This window comes from Myodes glareolus, chromosome 19 (genome assembly GCF_982192425.1).
Source record: "Myodes glareolus chromosome 19, mMyoGla1.1, whole genome shotgun sequence".
NCBI lineage: Eukaryota > Metazoa > Chordata > Mammalia > Rodentia > Cricetidae > Myodes > Myodes glareolus.
In genome coordinates, this window is record NC_142044.1 from 18,910,568 (window position 1) to 18,929,540 (window position 18,973).

An 18,973-nucleotide genomic window follows, 5' to 3' on the forward strand; every position below is an offset into this window, starting at 1 on the left:
ATAGAATTTATCATTCCTTATCTGAAATACTTGGAATCAAAGAATTTGGAATTTTGGAATATTTGAATATACATAATGAGATATTTTGGGGATGGAATCCAAGTCTACACACTAGATCTATTTATGCTTTGTGTATGTCCTTTACACAGACTTAGCAGGAGCCTTAGACATCATTAATGTGCCTGCATTTTATATGCAACCCATCCAGCCAGGCCAGATGTAGAACTTCCATTCATGGCATCATTTCAACCATCAGAAAGCTTCACACATTCAACCTGTGTCAGCTCAAACACTTTTACAAATGAGAAAAATGAGAGGTCAGGACGGAAGCTAATTTCTTCAAAATAACTCAATTCACTAGGACTGAAGTCAGGATCCTCACCCCAGCAGTCTGGCTTCACAGGCTCCAATCCTGGTACTCGCTGAACTATTTCTTGCTATCATATCCGTATTAACCAAAGTCTGTTGTAGCATGCTTTTGGAAATATTTTCATTTTTAAGTTTTTTTTTGTTTTTTGTTTTAGTTGCTCATCATTTGTCGTATGGATTCCCTGTTCTGGTTCATATGTTATATGTTTGGGGCCTGGGTGTTAAAATATCTAGGGGAAACTAAAGCAATGTGCTCTGCTGGTATTTCGGCAAATAATACACTGCAATGCATAACTTCATAAAATAAGATGTTTTGAATAATGAGCCTGTTTTCAAACCCCAAGGTTATTCTGTTGATTTATTAGAACAAACAGTCCAATAATGCACAGAGTTTTGAGGACAGAAAGCCTGCTTTCATTTCCTTCCTGTTAGAAGTGGCTCTTTGGTGAGACTTCCCAAGCTTTCAGTAGCCTGCTTCAACAGTGCTAGCTCCTTGAACACTGTCTTTCCCAACCTGAGGGCTCTGGGCCAAGGATGAGCAGCATTCTTTGGACAACATGTTTATGGCCCTTATTGAATGCATTGCTTGCTGAAGGAAGGTTGAATGAAATGAAATGAAAATATTATCATCTTCCCAGATCTGTTATTAATGCCCTGCTTAAGTATTTCAAAATAATGCAGAAAGAAATAAGAAATAATTAGGTAATTAAGTTAGTGTTAGTCCTCACTTTTGTTATAGAGATATTTATGTTTATTTCATTTTGTACCCTGTGTTATACCAACATATGTGAGTGAAACAAGAATAAATATTTACAGAGTGACAAGTGGCTTAAATAAAATACACCAAGTCCATGCACCAATGGTACTCACTGTGAATCTCTCACAACACCTCTTTGAGTACAATATTTATATAGAATATTAGTATTTAACATAATATATAGATTGCATCATACATTCATATAATTAAATTAATAAATTAAATTAAGTATACCTAAAATTAATATATCTTAACTAAATAATATCACAATAATTAGTATGATTTTTTATGAATATTATGTTATATCTATATTAATATTCTCTATAAGTTTTTTCAACACAGGACTGTTTTGTTTTCTGATTTTACTATCACCTCAGAAAAGGCTATAGAATACTTTGCTTACAGTAAGAACAACTGGACAAAGGAATGATCTAAGAGTTAATTTTTCAGACTTTCTGCATGTTTATTATGTGGTACAAACTATGTTAAGTGACTCAGAGATAAGCATTTCTCCCTACCTTGAGGAATTTAAGGAAATGATAATACCAGTCACTGAATTGTGGATGAGACGGGATCTATGAAGTCATCTAGAATGATCAATGATTACAGGTCATTTGGGAGGCATGAGGGGTTCCAAGGAAGGCTTTGACCATGGAACTAAGGTTTTTTTTTTTTTTTTTTTGTAGTTGAACTGATAGGGAGGAGGATTTAGATAGTACATGGAGCAACTGTGGACAGAAAGTTAGTACATTGCGCTTCAGGGGCAAAATTAAACTTAAAATTAAGTTTAATTAAAAATTAAATTAAATTACTTTTAAATTTGTTTTATGGACTAATATGTTGCAAATATTTTTGTATTTTATCTGATGAAGCAGCTATAACTACGGATACATTTTCTTCGTATTTACCTTATTGAGTGACAACTGTCTTTCTGAATCAGTTCCAGTTACAGATGTTTGATATCGTTTGCTCTACAACGTGGGCCAATAAAGACAGATGCTGTGAACTTCCCGGCTTGGTAAGAATTCTTTCACTTCCATAAAAATTAAAATCTGTGATTTCTTTGGAAATGAGGGGGTGTTTCTTAATATTCATACCATTAGCAACTCCTTTTGTGATGCTGATTAAATCAGGAAGTTTTAATAAGTAGACAGACAAGAAGAAATCAATGAGGCCATCACATATGACCATGTGGTTTGAGCTGTGTCTCAACCATATGTATGTTACTGGTACATACTCCAGGTGCTTCCAAACATCCTGCTTCCTACGCCAAAGGAAATACTTCAAAGTTCCACCTACGAAAGGTTTAGTTGTCAGCCTTGGAAGCATAATATGCAGGAATTGAACAGGAAATAAGACATTTTTGTTTGATTCTTGATTAATGATGATTACGTATTAATGAGACATGTATGTTTAGTGCACGTGGCAGTGTTTCCATATCCGGAGGTCAGCATATGCCTGTTCCTCACTTCCTTCTATGCACTGATTTGTCCCCTGGTCTTGCTTTCCATCACGGCAGCTACTGAAAATCCAGGTGTGTAAAGGTAGACCATCAAAAAGATGCTTCGAAACGCAGCAGAGTGCAACAGCCAAAGATGCTCTTGACACTAGACTGCTTGCATTTATACGTTTTGTTTTGTCAGGAGGGTGTCATGTCATTCAGGCTATACCCATACTTACCAGACAGTCCAGTGTCCTGTTTGAATTTGATTGTCAACTGGACACAGTCCACAGTCACCCGAGAGAGTCACCTAGTTCATATTAGCCTGAGGTCATATACATCGGGAGTTGTCTTGACTGTTAATTTTTGGAGAACCATGTTCATTAAGGGCAGTACTGTCCCAGCTAATCCTGAACTCTGCAAACTAGGTTACCTCCTCTCAGGGTAGGCATGGGGCTGCCATCGAACCAATGAGCAGACTTGCTGCCTGGTTTCAGAGTCAGGGTCCTGCTCCGACATCTCTTGAAGTCTGCTGACATAGACCCTCTTCTCCCCTAAGTTGGTTTGTTCAGAGTGTTTTATCACAATGGCAGAGGTGAATCTAGAACACAGATGAACTTGAACTCTGACCCTCCTACCTTTACCTCCCAAGTCCTGGGTTTGCAAGGTAGCATCACCACAACCAGATGAAGCTCCAAGCTGTCTTGAGCAGTTGTTCACTTGAAGTCCAGTGGATGCCAAATGATGCTTTATTTTTATTGAATTTTTAAAACATTCGGTGTCAATATGAATTTAATAGACTGCCCCCAGGCTATCCTGTCACACAGATTTTGAACTGTAGTCATAATCTATATAATTTATTTGACACTACTAGAAAACTAATCATTTCCCATTATTCTCTCATAAAGTTGTATCTATATGTCTACAAATGGACAGAGAAAGAGATCCATCTCTTAGGATCCTCATAGAAAGTAGAAAGTAAGCTGGCCTAGGAGATTGCTATAACTGGACAGTTAGCATGTCTTACTAATTAAACTCATGTAATGAACCCAGTCAAGTCTTCACGAAATCCAGAGGATTTGATTTTAGATCCAGATTAAAACATTTATTGTAGGCAGTAAATTCCTGGGGGCCTGTTTGAGGAAGGAGGTAACCCAATGTTTCATCATCAAAGTAAGTCTCTAAACTAGTAGTGAATTGAACAAGACATCTTAGTGTTAGACGTAAAAAAAAGATAGGTTGGGAAACGGAAGAGGAAACAGAATCTCATGTCATATCAAGCAAAAATGCCCTCACCAGTTCTCCTAGGAAGGACCAAGCCCTTTTCATTATCTTTCTCCTTGCTTTAGTCACTGCAGGCTTATAAATTTCATGCCTGGAATGCACATCCTCAACAATGCTATTGCTGGAATGCTATTGCTCAACAGTAGCAAGAACACCCCTGAGTCTTGGGACAGGAAGCCTGGTGTCAAATTCATTTGGGAGATCTTTTGGAATACTTAGATTTACATTTTAATCTAACCAACCAAATATTAGAGCAGATGAGATACGCCAGCAGATTTGAAAGGAAATCTGTCCTTATTGTCCACCATTTAAAGAAAAGGATGTGAAGGGTATTTAGGTATTTGTATTAGGTATTTAGGTATTAGTATTTGTTCAACTGTGTGGGGCCTTTTGTTTTGAATATATCAGCGACCTACTTTCATCTTGGTGATTTATTGTCTGTGCTCTGTTCCTCCCCACCTCACTGTCCTGTGAGGTCTTAAATAATGAAGCCACTTCCCACTTCCTCAAGGGGACTGGTGGAATCTAAGTCCTGGAGTTTCTTACTGCAGCGCTGCAGTCATTTTGGCAGCTGCTCCAAACGGGATATTGAAAAGTTGTACGAGGCTGCTACCAGGCACTCTGCCTCGCTCCGCCTGCATTCGGGCAGCTCACTTGGACTTATTTATTCAGCCTGACATTGCCAGTTATTTTCTCTTGTCGCATGTCAGCAACGATCCCAAGAGAGGAGAAAAATGACCCCTACCCTAAAGCTCTAGGTCCACAGTGATTCCTTAGTGTCAGCTACAAACTGTAATGGGATTGTCACAGGACACAGATGTGTTTAAACAGACTTGGTTCTTTGTTTTAATTCACATGCAGTAGTTTTGACTGGGCCTTTCTCTCATTCTCTAAAACAGAAAAGCAATGTAGCGTAATGAAAGGGTTTAAGGCCTTTAGTTCAAAGAACATTGCTATTCTAGATTAATAAGGTAGAAACCGAAAATGCCCGCTGCTCTCTTCTGACTTTGTTTCTTCGTCTGGATTTCTAAGCCAGTTTCAGCAAACCCCTCTATAGTGGGATAATTAACAATCCATATGTGCCCATGCTGCCTCTGTGTAGAAGAGATGGTGTAGTTGGTGGCCTTATAGCATAACGTTCATTTAAAATTTTAAAACGTCTTCTAAAGTATCTTCTGAGAGTTAGTTAAGCAATTTATGTATACTGTCTTGTTCATAATTACCCTTTATTTTCCTACTCAGAGGGATGAAGAGGCTTGCCCAGACCTCCCACGATCCTGCTCTTGCTCAGAAACTAACGAAGTAGCTCTAGGACCAGCTGGCCCCCCAGTAAGTCTTGCTAGCTCGACCTTAAATGCTCTTGAGTAGCATTAACACCGTCACCTTGGGGTCTCCCTCTCACTGCCTACTGAACTTGGGCTGTCACCCACTTAATCTTAGGTAAACTTAGGCACATCGACAAGATGATCGTCTTCCGACCTTTTCATCCATTTTTTCCATTGCTTTCTGTACAAAATCCTCCCTTTAAGCCCCTGTGGTTTATCTTCCTTGTGAGTTTCAGTCATTGGCCCTCAGCTTAGAGGATTAACGTATCCTCTTGGTGCCCACTTTTTCAAAATATATGTGTTTTGTTGCTGCTGTCCAGCCATTTTCAAGCAAAGTTGCACACCTCTTGAAATAAATTGAAGTTACACAGGGAGAGCGTTAAGTCAGCTTCCGTGATCTTCACTCCTTTTGTTAACTGAAGGAGAGGTTGTCTGATGTCACCCTTACTAACACTGTCCATGTCTCTATTTATAGAGAATATTTTTCTGGACAGACTTTAGTAAGAGCAAAACCTAAGTAAATTGACAGACATCATCCGCCCTGTATTTATTTTAAGTGATCTATCATTTTTAGTAATACCCTTTTCTATTTATTGTAATTCTATATTTGCTTTTGCAAATATATTTATTTAAATGTGTCAGCCAATTAAAATATTCAGAGGATACATGAACTGTCTTTAGGTGTGTTTACAAACATGCGCAAATACATAAAGAATATATTCACATGTTTATTGTGTAAATAAATATGTCTAATAAGTGAAATTGCCACTAAAATAGCACAGTTGGTACATAATATGTCAGAACATCTTGGGAAGAAGTACAAATGATTGTAACTTCAGAAACACTAAAGTATTTTTATTTCTGTATAAATAGATGGAGCTGAATTGCTGATTTCTCGTTGACTTTTTATGAAGTTATGGTATATAATACACATAATTCCATGCTAACTGAGCATTTTATTCTTTTATATGCGAACAAAAAGTAGCATTATATAAAGCTCTAAATCAACAAGTCATATAAGAATTTTTAAGGTTGTAAGGATGTGGCAGCCAAGGTTTGCAGAGGCTCCGAAATGATCTACAGGAAGGAGCAGAACTGGGTGGGGAGTTTCCAGTTGAAGATCGCGATGAACATTTACTGGTACACAATGTGTGGGCTTCATATAAAATAGCAATGACCTAATTCCATATTACGAAGAAAGATGAATAAAGTATGCTGTTTTGAGATTTGTTCTTGAGCTAATACTTAACATCTGTTTGCCAGGGTGGTCCAGGACTCCGAGGACCTAAAGGCCAGCAAGGGGAACAGGGTCCGAAGGTAACACGTTTATCTCCACTAACCATCCCTTTAGAGTTAGATGTGACTTCATTTACCCTTGTGATTGACAGCGTCTTAATGTGTTTGTGACACTCCTGTCTAACAATTTTGACTTAGAGTGCAGATGTGTGCTTTTAAACCCAAACAAATATTTAACAATTCAGTCAAACGGAAGATTGTTGGGGCAGACGAGAATGCCAGTGTTCTGATTGGCTTAGTCTGCAAGGTGGCCTCTCAGGTGCATGCTTCGTTTTCTGCACGGGTAACAGAAATGTGTCTTAAGCAGAATCACATAGTCCCAATTCTGCCTCCATCCCTTCCAAAATTTTTCACATTTTGAATTCCTCCTCCGGTTTTGCATTATGTCTAACCAAACAGCGAGTTTTGCATTCTATTCTGAGTACCCAAGGCCACCAAGTATGATGTTCCAGGTCTTGCATTGCAGAGGCATCGGCCAGCCAAAATGACCAGGTCATACCAGCCCACATCAGAACACATTTTTCTCCTTTGCACAAAGGCATCCAAAGGACTGGCAGGAGCCCAGCTACTAATTGAGTTCAGGCTTCATCCTCTTTCCTTTGGATTCTGGAAAATCTTTAACTGATCTCCTATGTCCAGTGCCTTGACTTTCTGATTCATTCTACGCATCTGTTCTGAGATTAATTTCCTGAGAGTCAATGCTGGATTTATGCTTATTTAAAACTTACAGTCATGGACCATGGTTTGGTCATTGTTGGCATCATAGTCATGGCCTTTCCTTCCTAAAAGATTTATTTTATGTGTATGGGTGTTTTGCATGTGTGTCTATGCACCACTTGTGTGCAATCCCTGTGAAGGCCAGAATAAAGCATCAGATTCCTTGGAACTGGAGTTATAGGCGGTTGTGAGCCACCATATCAGTACTGGGAATTAAACCCAGGTCCTCTGCAAGAGCAGCCAGTGCTGTTAATCACTGACCCATCTCTCCAGCCTCTCCAGGCCCTTTCTAACTCAGTCCTCCTTCTCATTCTTGTGACATTGCTTCTCACGATTTCCACACCAACTGTCTTACTGATTTAGTGCTTTAAACATATCAGATTGACATCCTGTTTATTCATATAGAAGAGACCATTACACTACAAAAGAGTTTCACTTTAAAATTGGAACCAGATGAGGCAAGGTAGGACAAGAAGTGAGCATGAAAAAGAGATAAATGAAAGAAAGCTGGAGCCAATCAATCAAGTATTATCCAATTCAAAGACTATGGAATGTATCCTTTGTGGTTTATCTGTTTCACTTTTTTAGACAGGCTCTCTGGCCCTTACTTGACTCCATCTCTAACCATACTGTAAGAAAGGCCAGAGTTGAATGCCTCCTCTCAACGGGCTTTCTCTGGCTTTTTCTCTGAGTCACCCATGGCAGAACCCAGAAGCTCCTATGCTTCCGAGTTTCTGCCTCTCAGAGCCTCCCTCAGCAAGACCCCAATAAATTTTCCAACATTCTCAGTGGACAATGATTCTAATGATGGTTATGAACTAATTCTGATATTTGGTAGCTCATTTTCTCTAATTATCCACTCACATAGGATTGTTGCTAGTGTGGTTATTTCTGTGTGGCCGTTTTGACAAACAAAACAAAACAAAACAAAACCCAATACTGTGATGCAGTGGATTTTGGACAACAGAGAATCACATAACCACCCTTGTGGACAGTATGTGGACGGATAAACTATACCTTGTACACATAGACATTTAGGGGCAGCCCCAACATGTAATCTTTTTTCATTTCCAACATCAAATGGATAAGAATTTGAGGCGGAAAGCAATGATCACTGGTCTCTTCTAGTCTGTTTTCTCTTTTAAAGAACAAAATGGGTCACCTACTTTCTTCCCTGCTCTTCGACAATACATAATGATATAGCACTAGACTGTTACCGTTAAACGTTCTGAATAAGTTGCCCCTTCTCAAGCATATTACATTTTTAACGCTCTTGCCCTCTTCCTCATAAACCTTGCAAGCTCCTTATAAGGATGGTTATAATCTGATGTTCTACAGTCTCATTTTCTGCACAGCTCTCAAGTCACATGTGATCTCTGATCTCCTCCGAGCCCTGTTGTGGGAGTAACTTCCGCTGCCTCAACCAATAATCACTGAAGCAGGAGCCCACAGTGCAGCGGGGAGCGACTTCCGCTCCGTCAGCCAATAGCTGCTGAAATACCAGCCCACTGGGGCGTGGTATATTTCTCTCTTAAAAAGAGAAGCAGTTCCGGATAAGGCCCTCTTGGTTCCGGCTCTTGGTTCCGGTGCTCGGTCTCAGCTGCTGCTCCCGGCTCCTGCTCCAGCGACTAGGCTCCCTTCCTGACGGTTTATGGTGTATGTAAGTTTTACCCCCCGCCAAATAAATAACCCCTTAAAACATAACTGGTGTGGGATTGATTCGTTAATAGAGCCCCATGAAGCTGTTCTCACTAAAGTCACCACATGTAACTAGGTTCACAGGCTTTTGTTTAATGTTTATCTCCCTTGAGATGGCGGCAATAGTTGACTCATTTGGCCAGCTCTCTATTGGAATTTGTTTCTGCTTTGCCATTCTAGCTTTGCTCTGGTACTAACTTCCTGATTTTTTCATATCCTGTCCCAGGCTTTCTTCCTCTTCATTCTAATTGTCATGCAATTTTAATCAGTTTCTATTTTCAATCTGTAGCTTAAAAAATATTTAATTTTAATTTGACTGTATTTGCTTGTGTATGGGTATTTTGCCTCCATACACATCTCTTTACCATGTACATGTCTGATGCCTGTGGGCACCAGAAGAGGCCATTAGATCCCCTGGAACTGGAGTTACAGACATTTGGGAGCTACCATGTGGGTACTGGGGACCAAGCTTGAATCCTCTGAAAGAGCAAACAGCACTCTTAAACACCGAACCATCGTTCCAGCCTCTGTCAATACACTTTTTGCAACCTTATGTATGAACATGTCACCAGCACTCTGTAGTCTGTACAGGTTTGACTTTGCCCAATTCCTCAACTTCTTCTGGACATTTCCATGTGATTTTGCCCATATACTAAATCTTAAGGAAAATTAGTCTGTCCTGATGACTTACCTACAGTTTACCCCACCAGGATGTTTTTTTCCCATATTCTTGGGTTCAAGTAATACATTGAGCAATTTCACAGTTGAGGCAATTTACAAATTATACACACAAAATTATGCATACAAAAAATCAGTATGTTGAAGAAACATCTATACTGTTGTGTTTGTTGCAAAGGAATTCACTATAGATAAAAAGTGGAAACAACCCAACTGATCATCAAAAGACAAGTAGGTAAGAAAAGGTGATGGCTGTATTGTTTAACCATTTACGAAGGTCAAATCTGGTCATTTATGAGAACATGGATGGACCTAGAGATAATTATGTGAAATGAAATAAGCCAGGCAGAGAAAGTCATGAATGATTTTATGTATGTATGGGATCTAAACATCTTGCAAAAAATTAAGAGTGAAATAATGGTTACTCAAGGCTTAGAGGTGGGGATGAAGAATGAGGCAAAATTGGTCAATATGTAAGTTATAGGGAAAATAGCTTCTAATATTCCCCTGCATAATAAGGTCTGTAGGTAACAGTAGCATACATTCTATTTCAAAGAGCTAGAAGAAAGGATTTTGAATGTGTTCAACACACACACACACAAACACACTTGAGGAGCTAGATGTTCTTACCATCGATTCCTATATTGCACATGCATGTGCAGTATCCCATGAGAAGAGGTACCATGTGGGATTGCATTAATATGTACAATTGTAGTATGTCCACTCAAATAATAATACCCAGGCATAGGAGATCATAATTTAATAAAGGACTAGTCTTTGCTGTGCTCAAAACAGGGAAGAAGAAACTGAGCATAAAGAGATATTCTGAGACTAAGGTTACTTGTTGAGTTGTTTCAGGCCCAACAGGAACTGGACGAAGTGGAAGCTACCTATGTGGAAGGGATGTCTGACCCTGGATGAAAGGCAGGATGGTTTGGAGTTAGAGGCATTGGCGCTGCAGAAGAGCTGCACTGGGGTATTGCAGGGAGGCAGGGGAGGAAACAGGCCTGACATAAAGTTCTCAGAGAGAGGCTGAGGCTCACTGGGGTAGAAACTGAGAGCAGGGAGGACGTCTCCGGAGCCTGTTCGTCCAGATTCCATCCTGAACCAGGAGGGTGGTCCGGCAATGCTTTCTCTTCGGGGAAGTGTTAGGCATTTGTGGGGGACTGCTTGCTTATATAACTGGCACAGCATTCTTATTTGCAGAAACAAAATAAATATAGCTGATGAAATTCTGCTGTGTTTATTCCTATAGCTTACTGATGACAGTTTACCAGGGAGGCAAATCTTTTGAAGCTTGGTGTCTTGCTAACCCTCTGAATGTTTCATATCTTAGGTGTTTAATAGAAAATAAGTGTTGTGTGCAGAGATGTCTTTCGGGTATTAGAGATTCTAACTTCTAGAATAACTTTTCTCTCTTGCTTCTAGGGACCAGAGGGCCCGCGGGGGGAAACAGGTCCTGCAGGACCCCAGGGTCCCCCGGGACCCCAAGGACCCAGTGGTCTGTCCATTCAAGGCATGCCTGTGAGTTGTGTGCACGTATTCAGAAGGGTTTTATTGTTGCCTGTTCTGCATGTAGAATGAGCTTTTATATTCTGTGCCGTGCCAATGGGTCCCAGTCCCTGAGAAAATCATGACTGACTGACCATGCATTAATTCAGCCCACAATCCACTGTTTGCTCAGTGATGGGGGTCATTCAACAAACAGGTCCATGGCTAGGGAGTAAGCATAGTCACACCTAAGGAGGATGGCAGGGTCAACATGGATAGCCTTTGCCTGTTCATCAAGACTCCTTTGTACAATTGTTATTTATGTGTGTGTGCACATCTGTGTGTGTATGCACTGTGCACATGGGATGCAGGTGTACGTGTGCATGTATGCAAGAAGAAGCAAGAGTCAGCCTTGGTGTCACCCTCAGGAGTCACCTACAAAACATTGCCTTCATTGGCCTAAAACATGATGAATAGGCTGGGCTACCTGTCCAGGAAGCCCCAGGAACCCACCTGTCTCCAGTGCCCCACCCTAGTGTTGGGATTACAAGCATGTGATACCATGCTCAGAATTGTATTTTTAATATGGGCCCCGAGGATCAAAGTCCTCATGCCCTTTACCCACTGATCTACCTCCCCTCCCTTTGACTGAACTTTTAACATCTAGAAAGTAACAGCTCTTATGCCAATTTACTATTAATGTGCAACCATTGTGCACACAGAGTAATCAAAGCCATCGCATACTTTCTTGCTTCTACTGCCATGAGAATCTAGTTCACTGAGAGAATTTTAGAGCTTTGGCTGTAGGCATTAAATGGCTATTCTAAAGTATTTGGTGTCTTTGAAAAGAAATTTAACTCACTGAAATATATGTGGTTGTTAAATCGTAAACTACGTATAACATTGAAATATTGAAGAATTCTCTCCCCCGCATGTGTTAGCATTATCAGCTTGGTCATCTGGGGCTGCACATGGTGGGTTGGAATTGTTCTCGGACGTGAACATTCAGTTCTGTAGGAATGTTTACATGGATGGCTTAGCGTATGTGAGAAGTGAAATATGATGTGTGGGTGTTAGTGCCCAGGCAGTTTACTGTTGAGAATAACAGTGGGTGGGTGGGCGGAGGGACTGAGGACATATGTCTGTGAGTCTAACTCTGAACTTTTGGACACTCAGGGTATGCCGGGTGACAAAGGAGATAAAGGAGATGCTGGCCTTCCTGGTCCACAGGTATTATTTTTTGCTGTTAGTCTTTTGCCAAGGACAGAAGCCTTCAGCTTAATACATCAGCTTTGACCTTGACAGGAGTGTCCTTTCATGACATCTGCCCTTGTTCATTGACCTGTCTGGAAGTCACCATTATTGAGGCTGGGGACGTTGATTTCTCAGTAGGAACTTCTGGGTCTCAGTTTTGTGTCACAACGGGGTTCCCACTGTGCCAATGGCTTTGTGTGGAAGCCATGGTCTGTCCCAGGGAAGCAGGCAGCTGTTTCTACAACTCTGACTCTTTTCTGTCCTTGTTCTCCCTAGGGTGTCCCTGGAGGTGTGGGTTCACCAGGACGTGATGGCTCACCAGGCCAGAGGGTAAGAACTTGTGAAATATTGGTTGTGGCAAGGCAGATTTCTTGCCTGGTCACTTGGCTGCAGACGCTGAGTCAGGGTCTGTGCATTTCCTCTCGTCAGTCTACTTTCTATTTTGTGTCTATTTCCCTTTGGCCACATCTTCTATGTCCATTTCTTTCATCAAACTTACCCTAATTGACAGTGTCCCATTCTGAATGTTCCCAAGTCTGATTCTTGTTTGCACTAAATTGGATCTATTGACTTAGTAGATTTTTCTTGGGATTTTTTGTTGTTGCTGTTGTTGTTGTTGTTTTTGTTTTTGTTGTAAATCCTTGAAGTACAGACCTAAAAGAGAAGTAGTATGGCTGATAAAGGAATTTCCATTGGCTTAGTATATTTCGGTTATCTGCTCTTTTCAGCAGCTCAAACAGACAGCAGCAAAATAAAGTACAAAAATCACCAAGCGAGGCATAAGTTGAAATACATTTGTTTTGTTGACGAGTTTTCACCAAGTCAGGGTTGGAGGGTTATAATTTATTGGAGAAATTCAAATCTACAACTTTGTCATGTGATATAATGGGGGACCTGTCAGAACAGAAGATTGGGAAATCAAGCCAGGCTTGCAGGGTCTGAGGACTCTCTGAGGAGGCGCCCTTTAGGCTGCTGCCTGATTGAAAGGCAGAGGTGACCAGGCGGATGAGGAGAAGAAAACCATTGCAAACAGGGAGAACTGTTTATATAAAGGAGGAACATGGAAACAGTGGTGTGTCTTTAATATGGTATGTTTGGCTAGAGATCATAAATCCATGTGTGTGACTATCTGCATGTATGTATATGCCTATGTAATGCACGGGTATGCACGTTTATTGTGCAATGCCGTCTGAATTATTTAAAACATCCATTTTATTTTTACCTAAAACTTTGAACTTTAACATGAAGGAAAGAAAAATCCACTACATTTCCAAGGGGGGAAAAAAGCTATCTGATTTTTAAAAATGTTTTTTATTTACTCTTTGGTAGTTTCATATATGTAGACAATATATTTTGGTAATATCGTTTTCCCATTTCACCCCTTCAACTCTTCCCGATATTTCACACCAATTCTTACAGCCTCTTGTTTTAATCTACTGAGTTCAATTAGTGTGGCCTGTATATGCGTGGGTATAGGACCTTTCCCTGGATCATGGGCAACCTACCACAGCCTCATCCCTAACAAAACCCTCTCTTCTCCAGTACCCATCAACTCCCAATAGTCCCTCAGCTAGGAGTGGCTCCTCCACCAAACGCATTGGAATTCTGGCTGACTTGATAATGCGTAAGTCTTAGGCACTACAACTGCTGTGAGTTCATATGGACCACAGGTCTGGCACGCCTAGAAAACATTATTTTATAACAATCTTCCCCAATGTCTGGTCATCCCAAGCGTTCTGTCTCCCCTTCCATGATGTCCCCTGAGCCTTGTGGGGAAGGAGTGTGACAAAGATACTCAGTTTAGATCTGGACACCACGATCGTTTACTCTCTGCATTTTGGCCACTTGTGCATCCGTCTTCATTGACATCTACTGCAAAATGAAACTTCTCTGATGATCGTTACGTGTCGAACTAATCTATGGGCATAGAGATAAATATTTATAAAACACTTTGATACTGAGTCCACTTAGCAAAATAATAGTAGTGGGTTCTCCCTTAGGCTCTATGGTCTTTCCAGCCATAATAGCAGGCCTGAGTTCCATCCTGTCGCATGGACTTAAATCCAAACAGGAAATAGTTAGTTACCCTAGTTACACTGCATGAATGGGTGGTGTATTTTGCCAGGCCAATCTTTATTGTGGCTTGCAGAGTTCACAGCTGGATCGGAAGGTTTGATGACTTTTCTTCCCTACATCCCACATGGCACCTTCTAGCACCATGAAAGCTGGACAATAGGGAGGGATCGTCTAAGTCTGTACTGGCTTGATTTCTTCATGTCTTATGACCTAAGCGTGTGTCCTTTCAGGGTCTATCTTCCTAAATGATCACTGGTTTGGACTTGGGAGGAACCCTCCATTTCTCTAATCTCCGAATTAGAGGGAGCGCCAAGCACTTGCATCTTCTCCAATGAAGATCAACATGCATGGCATTCCTTGGGAGCCGATATACTTTAGGAGGCTAACACTTATTAGAATGCTGACTTCTCTACTCTGCCAGGCCTGACTGTAGCTTCCTCTCACCCATCTGCTCAGGTATATGAAAATGGGGAAACAGGCCTGCAATCCTAGGAGACTGAGACAGGAGGATTGCAAGTCAAAAGCTATCTGGACAACTTAGTGACTGCTTCTCTCCAAATGGAGAATAAAAATACATTTCAGTGGTAGAGTCCTTGGCTAGTATGCATGGAACCCTAGTTTCAATTTCCAATACTGAAAAAAAAGAAGAAATTAATCTTTTCTATGAGTGCATAGATATGGGATTTGAAATCTCTTCTTAACCCCCCCCCTTTAACAGCATATTGATACTTATTTAGAATCTCAGTGCAGTCTCTGTTGACCAAAAGGACCAGGCAATAGAGCATGTTGAGGCTAACGCATCTGAGGAAGGCCTTCTCTCAGAGTTAGATTTATGTAGGGTTCCTGTGCATGCAGGAGGAGTGGCCAGAAGTATTTATATGTTTTGGCTGGGCACATAGGCTAAGATCCTGTGTGGTTACACAGCTAGATTCCTTCATGATTCCTGGGGCCCTGGAAACAGCAAGTCTGAAGATTCGGTTGAGCGAGTTTACTTGATTTATCTATGCATAGAGCCCAGTCTTGGCGAAGAGCTGGAACCAAACCTGTTAGGTTAGTGTTTGAGTCCTTTGGTTTTAGAATTATTTCTCTTAAAATCCATATCTAAAATCAGTCTTTTAAAATTTTTGTCTTTTCATGTGTTCAGCTTTAGTGGCAAAAGTTTAGAGCTATCGTAAAGTGATAAGCTATCCACTCTTGGCTTTTGTTTTCCCCTCCTCCTCTATTTGGAAATAAAGTTTTGAGGCTGTGTCTGATGCTGATTATGAAATCCTCTTGGATGGAAATGGGGTTCTTTTTAAAATCTGATTGTGAGGGAAATGCATTCAGTATGGAACCACACGTCTTTTAAAGAAGGTTGTGTGGATCCGGCGACTATTACCTTAGGAAAGTTATTTGAAGACTGTGCCACCTGACCTAAAATTAAGGAGATACCATTCACATGAAATAAAATTACGGTGCCATGGAATGTTGTTGTAACTGCTCTGCATGAAGGAAGAATAAGACACATTTTTCTCCCTCAGCCGTATTTTACCTGAGCGCCTGCACCATTCCACCCACACCCCCCACCCCCGGAGCTTGAAGAGAGTTTCCCATCACCCTCTGCAGAGAAGATTATAAAAGCAGGAATACTTTTAGTCGCTGAAGAGAGTAGTCTGCAGACCACCTATAGAAGGGAAAGGCATGGCAGGCTCTCATGCTTCCTCTCCTGGGCACAGAAAACAATGAGTCTTTCAGAGGCAGCAGAGGAGGCAGGAAGAAGGACTGGTTAAAGCAGAGTCACTTGGGGGACCCTGATCTATTTAGTCAGGTGGTCTGAAGGCTCAAGGGTGCTAAAGGTCTAAGGAATGACTTGGCGGGTACCAGTTTGGAAAGAAGCAGACAGACATAGGTTGAGAACGCTCTCAAGATACATGGAGTACCAGGTCTGGCTGGCTGGGCAGTGGTAGATATGGGGCGACTTAAAGAATACTGAGCGCAGACACTTCCTGATTCTCCCTGTTCTGCTGTAGGATGCTATCAACAATAGCTATTATCACAGCATTCTGCCGAGAGTCAACAGAAAGTTGGGATCCACAGCCGAAGTCACTGGAAAGTCCCATTTAGAAGTTCTTATCTTATGGCCCAAGCCTCACACCATCACCTGGTGGTTAGCTTAGGAAAAGAGAGACCTCTTTAATGACTCTGGTGCCAACATTGCCTCCGAATTTACTGAGAGGGGAGAAGGTCTTGAGAAAGAATAAAAAGGAGAAAATATAACCCCTTCTCCTCTTTCCAGCTTATTCTGGCTTTTCCCAAGGGGAATCTTGGACTCTTGGAGACAAGTCTTATTCAGCTCTGGGCCTGAGGCCATAAGCAAGTCTAGTTAGACTTCCCGGAGTAAGTTTCCGCCTTGGCTGTGGAAGCCAACAGACTAGCTTGTTGAAAGTGATGGTTCAAACTTACATTTGCAGCTAATGCAGTCAGGCATCCAGGTTTTACCCTGAGCCATTCCAATTAAAACATTCTGGACCTTTCCTTCTTTTTCCTATAAATCTTATACCCCCACCCATCCTCCCTCCTCCTGCCTGCTTCTTTTCTTGGTATCTGAGTACAGGGCCTTTCAAGTGATCTTCAAACTCTGCTTGGTGTGTGGTAGACTTCTCAGTCTTCACCCTACACCTTCAGATGGTCCTTAGGGAAATTAGATAGAAGATGGTTGTAAGGTAGCTAGGTAGGTAGGTAGACAGATAGACAGACAGACAGGCAGACAGACAGAGAATAGGGCCAGGTAAATACAGGAGTAGAAAGAGGCAGAGAGATCAGTTATAGAGAGAAAATATAAGATATTAGAGAGAAAATTATATAAATATAGAAAGATAATTGTTAGAGATAAAGATAGAGAGACAGATGATAAAGATAGACCTATTGAGAGAGATAGATTATTAATAAATGAGAGATAGATAAGTAGATGACACACTGAATAGCTAGGTCATGAAAGAATTAAAAATAGCACAGAGAAAAGAAAAATGAAAGGCAGCCTCTTTCTTACTTCTGAGTTCCAGTTCCTCCAAGTTCATTTTTCTGGCCAGCACCCAAAGAAAACTTTTAGAATTATGCCTATCTTCCAACTTGTCTTTACCAAAACCTGAGAGAAAGAACGTCTACTGATGATGAGGAAACATCTTTTTACAGCCTGTTGGGGAGCAGTTCCTCAATGTGCAGAGTGTGTTTGGTTTTTAATTCAGGGCCCACCTATGTTGAAGCCCTTCTTTCTGCTCTGCTCCCCTCCCCCTCAGGGTTCAGCAATAGCCGGCCTTTCATATCTATAAAGGATGAACTAGTGTGGAGTGTATTCTGCACCTGGGCCCTGTTGAACTTGCGTGTGCCGAGAGGTACACACCTTCAATACTAACCAGGTTTAAATCCAGGCTGCATGGTGTGGGCCCAGTTACTTCATGTTGCCAAGACTCACCTTCAGCCCCTGTCAGTCAAAGCATAATACTGCACAATATGGAGTCATTGTGGAGATTCATTCATATGAAGCATTTCTGATGATATGATTTTAAGATAATATTATTGGCATCTACTGTTTTTGAGGTCAGCCTAATGGGTCAGAGCTTTTTGTAATGTCCATGTAAATTAAAATGTCTTGAAAGATGGTAAAGAAATACAAAAAGTCAAGAAAGTGTAAGTTTATTTTTTTTGAAATATTTGCATTCTGCCTGGAAAGGACCCTTGAAGCACGCTTCTTCATTTTGTGGCTTCGCGATATACAAAGACCGTATTGTGTGGAATGTTCTGTTTCATCAAAAATGAGTTGGACTTAAAATGCGCTTGAGTCAACTATTTGGATGAATTTGATTTCTGTCATAAATAATAGGCAGTGATGAGGGAGTCATCTAAAAAATACTTTGTGAAATACTAGGTTCATGATAATGAGCCCCCTGGGCTTCTTCCTCCCTCAGAAAGGGCAGAGTAAGCTATTACCACAGAACTGGTAGCCAGAAGGATTGGATCGTCTTCTTTGTGGGTCCAGCTCTAGAAAGACTTTTATAAAATCTCAGGAAAACATTCGCACAATAAACAGTGAGGGTAGTTTATGCAATTGGGACTTGGCTGTTGATTTTAGCTAAAATGTCAGTAAACCACACCACCAAGAATGGGATCTATGCAGATGTCTGGTGCTTCCTTCCTTAACTCCAGGAGATCTATGAATGCTAGGCAATGACACCCCCATTGCTCTAGACAGAGAACCAGAAGGTCTGAAAGTTGGAGGAACTAAACAACGGTCAGAAGTAGGTAGTGTGGAAGCAGGAGTTCAGCTCAATTCTCTGGGTCCAGCAGTGTGCCTTCTTATTCCATAAAATTCTGACAGTAAGGATTACTGTGACGTTTCGTGGCTGAGAAGATCTTTCAAGAAGACATTTAAGTAACAGAACTCTAGCAACGAAGATGTCACACCCTGTATTTTGGAATCCAGTTTCGCTTAATAAAGTAGGAATTGATCATTCATAAAGCCGTGGCTCTAGCCTCTTAGCCTTTTACTTGGATAATGGTTCATCTGTGCACATTTGAGAGGGAGGAGCTTTGGGGGGATCTTTAGTCTCC

The 18,973-nt window shown here is 41.0% G+C and overlaps 1 protein-coding gene across 3 annotated transcripts in view; it reads left to right on the plus strand.

Moving 5' to 3' along the window:
• Col14a1 (collagen type XIV alpha 1 chain) overlaps positions 1–18,973 on the plus strand; it is a 196,616-nt gene that overhangs the window by 137,902 nt on the left and 39,741 nt on the right. For all 3 annotated transcript variants that reach the window (XM_087898783.1, XM_087898784.1, XM_087898782.1), the window contains exons 35-40: positions 2,067–2,144; positions 5,094–5,180; positions 6,440–6,493; positions 10,994–11,089; positions 12,233–12,286; positions 12,587–12,640. In XM_087898783.1, coding sequence (XP_087754909.1) covers positions 2,067–2,144; positions 5,094–5,180; positions 6,440–6,493; positions 10,994–11,089; positions 12,233–12,286; positions 12,587–12,640 — 423 coding nt within the window. The remainder of the gene's footprint in view (positions 1–2,066; positions 2,145–5,093; positions 5,181–6,439; positions 6,494–10,993; positions 11,090–12,232; positions 12,287–12,586; positions 12,641–18,973) is intronic.